This window comes from Chaetura pelagica, unplaced genomic scaffold (assembly GCF_000747805.2).
Source record: "Chaetura pelagica isolate M959 unplaced genomic scaffold, ChaPel_1.0 scaffold833, whole genome shotgun sequence".
Classification (NCBI taxonomy): domain Eukaryota; kingdom Metazoa; phylum Chordata; class Aves; order Apodiformes; family Apodidae; genus Chaetura; species Chaetura pelagica.
The window spans coordinates 103,717-112,409 of NW_009952821.1; the positions used below are offsets into that span (position 1 = coordinate 103,717).

At 49.9% G+C, this 8,693-nt stretch overlaps 1 protein-coding gene across 1 annotated transcript; it reads right to left on the bottom strand.

Moving 5' to 3' along the window:
- Positions 1 to 641: 641 nt before the first annotated feature.
- CALML4 (calmodulin-like 4) lies at positions 642 to 7,783 on the bottom strand. The gene is made up of 6 exons (XM_009995139.1): positions 7,744 to 7,783; positions 6,434 to 6,574; positions 5,645 to 5,833; positions 4,048 to 4,188; positions 3,259 to 3,447; positions 642 to 739 (listed from the first exon to the last, which is right to left on the bottom strand). The coding sequence occupies exons 1-6, from the start codon at positions 7,781 to 7,783 to the stop codon at positions 642 to 644; spliced, it is 798 nt and encodes a 265-aa protein (XP_009993441.1).
- Between the last annotated feature and the right edge of the window lie 910 nt (positions 7,784 to 8,693).

Genomic DNA, 8,693 nt, shown 5'->3' on the forward strand with positions numbered 1-8,693 from the left:
AGCTGGTGAGCATCACTGACAGGGGGCTGGAGGATTGCTCACTGCTCTTCTCCTGTCACTGCGTCCTCACCAGGGACGTGGCCACCTCACACGTGGGACTGTTAATGTGACAACTTTGTGACAGGAGAACATCTGGTTGGGAGTTACCAGATCCCACCATAGATCCTAGGAATACCAGGGAGCCATGCATATACTGAATTCACCACCATTATGATGAAGCTTCCTGGGGAGTCTGTTCCTACTCAGAGAACTGTGGCTGGGCAGGGATGGAAACATCAAATGGTTATGGGTGATGCTGAATTCTTGGAACTCAGTGACCCTGAGACCTTAACTGCCCATTAGCACTGATGCCACCATCTGTAGGCTTAAAGTCATTTATTTAAATTAGTTGGGTTTTTTAAGAACACGTTACACAAGGGAATGTCACATTCAGTTTATTTAAGTAACAGAGTGCTCCCATGTTGTGACCACATTCCTCCAGGAATGGGGTGGGAGCCTGTGCCATCCAGGCAAAATAAGGATTTTTTAAAGGCAAATGATGATTCCCAAGTCCAAGTAGTAACTAGGAAAAAATGAAGTCAGAAAATTTCAGGTCCTGCTCTTACCAAGTCTCCTGTTTTGAACTTCAGTAACTTTGAACTTCAGTAGTCGACTCTAGGAAGGCAAATGATGTGGACAAATTCTTCATATTTTATTGTTCCATTTGGTCCAACTTTGGCTTCTTTCAGCAGCTCATCAACTGAAAGAGTGAAAGAAGATAGGACTTTGAGAGGCAAATATTAGCAGTAAACAACGAATAGCAAATCTGTCCTTACTCAGTTTGGACAAAAGTAAGTGCTCATGGTGGTTACATGCCCAGCTTTAAGTAGAGTTTTGTGATGCCTGTTAGTATCAGTGGGGCTTTAGTGTTTGGAAGTGAAAAATGTTTTCTCAGCTGGGATTCTTGCTGTGAAGACACTTCTGAAGAAGTGGTGGCCGTGCAGTTGGTACCTGGCAGCAGTGATGCTTTTTTATTCCATGCCTTGGCAGTGACAGCAGTTGCCTCATTTAAAATGGTCTCTTCTGTACAGGCTAAACCATTAGAAGGTTTGTTTTTCTGTCAAATAATGTCAATAGAATAGAAATAGGTAAGAAATGATACATAGGAAAGTAGTGTTAAATGCTGCTGTGAAGCTGCTGTGGGAACTTGATACCATCTTCCTCTGGATGGCAGGAAAGGAGGAGAATCCCCTTCCATGTTTACTCATAACATACAGTGGGTGGGTGCTAAAACAAACATCAGAGCAACCCAGCAGCCTTTACTTGATAATGTCTGGGGGAGGAGCTCCCTTTGATAAGGTATCCAGCCCAGCCCAGAAGAGGGGTTTCTCACATGCTTGCTGATGTCGTGGGGCCAGTTTCACCAGCCTGTTCCTGGTTTGCTTTGGGCCAGCAGTGTGTGAGCAGGTTTGTGGCTGGGTGCTGTGCTGAGGGATGGGTCTGTTGGCTTGTGGACCTGTCTATCATTTGATATTTTGTTAGCAGGACACCTTCTAGGTGTTTAGAGCCTGTTGATAGACCCTTGGAACAGATGGATTCTAGATGGCCGTGTGCTCACTGCAGGTCCTGCCCAGCCCCATGCCTGGCTGGAGCAGTGCTCTCCCTTTCTGAGATAGGTGCCTGCAGGTCAGCAGAGCCTGGGCTATATTTTAGTGTTACCAGCACAGCTCTCCGGGCTGAACCAGCTGTGGTTGTTTAAATAAGTACTCATACTTGAGCACAGAATAACAGCTTTGCACTTGCCAGTTGTGAAATCCAGGGGGAAGGTCATTGGGGGGTGAGGCTGTTTTACTGGAAATAGTTGTGGAAGGAACCTGTTTTCCCTCTCTCCTGTTCATGTGGGTACTGGATGAGACAGTTTTCCCCTGTTTGCAGACAGTGTATAGAGGGTATCAGTGGAAGCTGCTGCTGGGGGGGATCTGGTTGCAGCAGGGGTTAAATGAGGGGTTATTGTGAGAACTGCTGTTCCTGTAAGGTAAGTAACAGGAGATCCCATCCTCCTTTCTAAAAGAATGCCCTGATGGTAATCAAATGCTTCTGAGGGCATACATTTTAAAAATAATTAATTCTGCCCAGAAGGTTTAAAAATAACACAGAAGAAAAATGTGTCAGTTCTCATTTGATGAATGTAAGTTAAATTAAAGTGAAGGCTTTTCTGGAGCCCCTGTAATTGAAGGGACGTGCTAGTAGTTACTGAACAATTGCAGGTGCCAGTGAAAGTGAGTCTGTTCCAGCATCAAATATTTACAGCAGCTTTCCAAGCTGGGGTTCAGGGTGTCCAGCCAAAGGGGGAATCTCTTGGTGAGCAGCAGCATCAGGACCTGTAGTGCTTGGTACATGTGAGTAGATGTGCAGCCTCTCTGCCAAAATGATGGGAGATCACTCTGCACCTCCCAAATATTCTGTATAAAATAGTAGTTCTTGCTGGGATGCCTTTAATTAGGGTTAATGTATCCATGTCTTCACTATTGAGCTCTCCCAATAGCTCTGAAAGTGCTTTCAGATAAAAGTAGCTGCATAAACTGCTGTTCCAGTTACACAAGACATGCCTTGGTGGGGGATCACTGGTGAAGCTGGTGATGGTGACTGGACTGACCAGCCTTGCTCTGATTAAATTCTCCTTTAACATTAGAAAGGACAGTTTTCCCCCCAGGGAGCCTCACGGGGTCTGTACAGGCCCCATAACCTGGAGAAAACTGGCTCATTGCCTGTGTCCAACTGCTGACAGGTTTTTCTCTTTGCCCTCTTCCTGGAAATTCCATCCTGTTGTGCCACTCGGACACAAATTTCTGACAAACAGGACAGTTGTTTTTCTTCTTCTAAAAAGAGCCTTATTTAATGAAGTCTTCTCTCTCTTCCAAATTGCACTGGCCACAGCAGTGCTCTTGGGAAGCTGTCAGTGCCCTGTGTGCTCCTTTCAGCATCTCCCCAGCTGGGGGCACAGACACTCTCCCTTTATATACAGGAAAGTATCTTGGGGTTGGGAAATGATCATTGAGGAAACGACTCAGGGAAGGGAAAAGGTCCCTCAGTTAATGAGCAGCTGGGTTATCTCTGCAGGACGTGATGGGGGGACACCCCATCTGCCCCCACCAAGGGAGGCACAGCTCCTTCCTGGCTTCCCAGCTGGAAGCACCTGCTCCCAGACTGACTACAGAGGAAAATGAGGAAGGAAATATGAGGGGGGAGCATTTGACATGTCTCTGAATTCTGAAATACCTTCTTCCTCAGAAAGCTTTTCTCCTAGTCTTGTTAGTTTGGCTCTCAGCTCTGAAACGGTGATGACTCCTTTTTTCTGCGTGTCCATCATGGACAAGGCTGTGAGGATTTCCCTCTCAGGTTCCTCTTGCTTCATTTGCCTGTACATTATATTCAGGAAAGTGGAGAAATCCAACTCTGCATTTCTGTCTGGAAGAAGAAGAGCAGATTATTTAGGAATGTCTCAGTTTTGTAGTCTGGATCCAGACCTAAGCATCCTCCCCCTAGTTCCCATTCCTGGGCCACCTTGTTCCTTCTCCCTGACTCTGGTTTGGGCCAGGGTGTTCAAACCTCATCTATAGCTTTTCTAGACCTGTGCTCTGAAACCTCATATCCAGAATTTTTAATCCAGCCCACTCTGTGGTTCTTCTTTGCTCTTTTTGCTCTGCTTTGAATTGATGTCTATGTATCTAGAGCTGAGGATCTTTCTGTGCTCTCTTCCTACCTATGCTGGTTGCACTAGATAGTTTCCCAGCCTTGAAATCCAATATTTATGCCTCCTGCTGCTCTTTAAGGTTTTTTTAATGGCACTGTTTTCATCTGTGTGCTGAGTTGATTTGTTCACGACCCAGCACATCAGGGCAGGTTTTGGTGCCTGCTCTCAGTTATGCTGCCATGGACCTGAGAGTGAATTTTATCTACTGGGCTCCAGGCAACCTCCTTCTCTTTGCATCTAGGTCTCCTGACCACTGAAAAGAGGGGTTTCTCCAGCTGTAATGCAGCATGTTTTCTTCCCAGTGCTGTGCTCACCGATCTTGTGCAGGTGGAGATGTCTCTGCACCTCTCCTGGCGTCGGGCTGGCTCCCAGGCACCTCATCACTGCCAGCAGGTCAGTGGCTTTTATCTTTCCTTTTTGTTTCTTGTCGTACAGGGAAAAACATTCCTTGAACTCTAATTAAAAACCAAAACTCTGTTATGCCATTTAAGATTACATTGATCTACCAGTGATGTTTCCTCTCCCATTGCCTGGCTGGGAGGCCTTGGGAGGATTCCAGCAGGGATATTGTGTCTGGGTGGGGGTGTTTTGTTTCAAGGAAGATGATGGACAGTGAGGGAGGACCCTGGGCTGAAGAGCCAAGGGCAATTAAAATCCAGGCTGATGAACAGCTGAGCTAATTGGGGTCCTTCAGCCTAATGAAGCAAGCCTGAAAGTGGAGTCAGGCTTCCAAATATGTCGAATACTGTTAAAAAGGACTTTTGCCTGTGTGGGGGGAAGAAGGAGAGAAGACCCTTAAGGGGGGGGGCTAGAGGAGGCTGGTTTGGGCCCTCAGCTCTGCCAGCCCCTGTGCAGGTGAAGGGCTGGAGCTCAGGAAAAGGCAGCAGATCTGATCCTGTGTTGTTTGATGGCCTGTGGGTGCCACCCCCCTGCAGCATCTCCCTCAAACCCGCACCCGAGGCCTGACCTAGATAGGGCTGCCTGCCCCAGCCTCCCACCCCTGCTGTGCAGGGATCCCCTCCGTGCCCCAAAAATCCCCAGACCTCACTGGGTGTCCCCTGGGTGCTGGGGGGGGCGGCCACCTCCCAAATATTCTGTATAAAATAGTAGTTCTTGCTGGGATGCCTTTAATTAGGGTTAATGTATCCATGTCTTCACTATTGAGCTCTCCCAATAGCTCTGAAAGTGCTTTCAGATAAAAGTAGCTGCATAAACTGCTGTTCCAGTTACACAAGACATGCCTTGGTGGGGGATCACTGGTGAAGCTGGTGATGGTGACTGGACTGACCAGCCTTGCTCTGATTAAATTCTCCTTTAACATTAGAAAGGACAGTTTTCCCCCCAGGGAGCCTCACGGGGTCTGTACAGGCCCCATAACCTGGAGAAAACTGGCTCATTGCCTGTGTCCAACTGCTGACAGGTTTTTCTCTTTGCCCTCTTCCTGGAAATTCCATCCTGTTGTGCCACTCGGACACAAATTTCTGACAAACAGGACAGTTGTTTTTCTTCTTTTAAAAAGAGCCTTATTTAATGAAGTCTTCTCTCTCTTCCAAATTGCACTGGCCACAGCAGTGCTCTTGGGAAGCTGTCAGTGCCCTGTGTGCTCCTTTCAGCATCTCCCCAGCTGGGGGCACAGACACTCTCCCTTTATATACAGGAAAGTATCTTGGGGTTGGGAAATGATCATTGAGGAAACGACTCAGGGAAGGGAAAAGGTCCCTCAGTTAATGAGCAGCTGGGTTATCTCTGCAGGACGTGATGGGGGGACACCCCATCTGCCCCCACCAAGGGAGGCACAGCTCCTTCCTGGCTTCCCAGCTGGAAGCACCTGCTCCCAGACTGACTACAGAGGAAAATGAGGAAGGAAATATGAGGGGGGAGCATTTGACATGTCTCTGAATTCTGAAATACCTTCTTCCTCAGAAAGCTTTTCTCCTAGTCTTGTTAGTTTGGCTCTCAGCTCTGAAACGGTGATGACTCCTTTTTTCTGCGTGTCCATCATGGACAAGGCTGTGAGGATTTCCCTCTCAGGTTCCTCTTGCTTCATTTGCCTGTACATTATATTCAGGAAAGTGGAGAAATCCAACTCTGCATTTCTGTCTGGAAGAAGAAGAGCAGATTATTTAGGAATGTCTCAGTTTTGTAGTCTGGATCCAGACCTAAGCATCCTCCCCCTAGTTCCCATTCCTGGGCCACCTTGTTCCTTCTCCCTGACTCTGGTTTGGGCCAGGGTGTTCAAACCTCATCTATAGCTTTTCTAGACCTGTGCTCTGAAACCTCATATCCAGAATTTTTAATCCAGCCCACTCTGTGGTTCTTCTTTGCTCTTTTTGCTCTGCTTTGAATTGATGTCTATGTATCTAGAGCTGAGGATCTTTCTGTGCTCTCTTCCTACCTATGCTGGTTGCACTAGATAGTTTCCCAGCCTTGAAATCCAATATTTATGCCTCCTGCTGCTCTTTAAGGTTTTTTTAATGGCACTGTTTTCATCTGTGTGCTGAGTTGATTTGTTCACCACCCAGCACATCAGGGCAGGTTTTGGTGCCTGCTCTCAGTTATGCTGCCATGGACCTGAGAGTGAATTTTATCTACTGGGCTCCAGGCAACCTCCTTCTCTTTGCATCTAGGTCTCCTGACCACTGAAAAGAGGGGTTTCTCCAGCTGTAATGCAGCATGTTTTCTTCCCAGTGCTGTGCTCACCGATCTTGTGCAGGTGGAGATGTCTCTGCACCTCTCCTGGCGTCGGGCTGGCTCCCAGGCACCTCATCACTGCCAGCAGGTCAGTGGCTTTTATCTTTCCTTTTTGTTTCTTGTCGTACAGGGAAAAACATTCCTTGAACTCTAATTAAAAACCAAAACTCTGTTATGCCATTTAAGATTACATTGATCTACCAGTGATGTTTCCTCTCCCATTGCCTGGCTGGGAGGCCTTGGGAGGATTCCAGCAGGGATATTGTGTCTGGGGGGGGGTGTTTTGGTTCACGGAAGATGATCAGTGAGGGAGGACCCTGGGCTGAAGAGCCAAGGGCAATTAAAATCCAGGCTGATGAACAGCTGAGCTAATTGGGGTCCTTCAGCCTAATGAAGCAAGCCTGAAAGTGGAGTCAGGCTTCCAAATATGTCGAATACTGTTAAAAAGGACTTTTGCCTGTGTGGGGGGAAGAAGGAGAGAAGACCCTTAAGGGGGGGGGCTAGAGGAGGCTGGTTTGGGCCCTCAGCTCTGCCAGCCCCTGTGCAGGTGAAGGGCTGGAGCTCAGGAAAAGGCAGCAGATCTGATCCTGTGTTGTTTGATGGCCTGTGGGTGCCACCCCCCTGCAGCATCTCCCTCAAACCCGCACCCGAGGCCTGACCTAGATAGGGCTGCCTGCCCCAGCCTCCCACCCCTGCTGTGCAGGGATCCCCTCCGTGCCCCAAAAATCCCCAGACCTCACTGGGTGTCCCCTGGGTGCTGGGGGGGGGGTCCCCTGGGTGCCCCTGCAGCAGCAGCAGAGCTGCCCAGCCCCAGGGCGCTGCAGATGAACAGATCTGCTGCAACACCCTTTTATTTCAGCTTTCTTCTGCCATTCCCGTGGCAAACCCTCCCTCCTTCCCATCCCAGGCAGAGGTTCCCTTTCCCAGGGGCAGCCCTGATGCCTCACAAAGGGGAAATTGTCCTTCTTCCTGCACCTTCTCCCTCCTCCTCCTCTTCCTCCTTCGCCTTCACTCCCATCCTACGCAAACGGGACACCTGAAGTTTCTCCCGGGCCAGGGCTGGTGTGGATGGTCTGGGGGGGCTGGTTCACCCCTGCTGGCCTGGGTGCCCCCCAGCCGGGGGGGCTGCCGCTGGTTTTACCTCCCAGCACCGGCAGATCCCCCTGGGGCTGGGAGAAGGGCGAGCAGGGGAGCACAAGCCCCGGCAGAGACACTTTTGGGGGAAAATGCCATTTCATACATGCATGGAAAAATACAAATAGTCCTTAAGCGACTTTGTCAGTAAAAACCCCAAACCCGGAACAAAAAACTGCACGTACCGTTAATTTGATCCTGGGTTAGAAATTTTGCCTGTAGCATGAAGGTGTAAAAGAGAGAGAGGGTGAGGGGAGGGGGGAAAAGAAAATCGGCTTTAAACTCTGGAGCGGGGGGAGCAGGGCTGAGCAGTTTGTAGCCTCACTCACCATGGTTCGGGGGGTCCCCTGGGTGTGTTTTACCCTGCCTGTCGGGATCGGAGGCGTCTGCTGGGACTTCCCAGTTCGAGGAAGGGCTAAAGTCCAGCAGCAGCCCAGGGCGGAGCGTGGCTGGGCTGTAATAAATACCCCGCTGCTATGGCTACGGGAGCTGATCCCTGGCGGAGCTGCAGCCCTTGCCCTCGGGGCTCCCTGCCCCCCGGGGGTCCCCACAGCCTGCCCGAGCCTCGGGACAGGAGATGTGGGGTGAGAGCTTCCCTGCCTCGGGGTGTTTGGGGTCAGGCTGGAGGGAGATGAGCCGGTTGAGCACGGAAGGTTTGATAATCTCAAGCAGCTGCATCACCCTGTGCTAAGCTGAGCTGCTGGGAGGCAAATCCAGCCTTGCTGGTGTCTGCTGAGGCCAACTGGGGAAGGTGCAAGGGGGATTTACAGCTTGGCAGTTTCCCTGCTGGAGGGGGTTTTGCTGGGGGGCAGGAGCTGTTTCAGGCTTTGCAGGTGCTGGGTGCAGGGTGTTGGGCACGGCCACGCCGGGGGTTTGCAGGGAGGAGGGTTCAGACGTGTCACTGTAAATGTGGAGGAGCTGGGTGGGACGTTGCAGTGAGGAGAAGGGAGTTTTGGGATGGTTTAAAAGCTCTGCCTCACCAGATCTGCTGAAGTATCCCCAAAAGACACCCAGCAACTGCACCACCAGGTGTGTGTAGGGATGAGGTACCCGATGCCAGGCTGTGGCTGAGATCTAGACCCAAGAACAGAATATTTAGAAGCTGTAGTGACCAGACCCTTCCCAGACCTTTCCC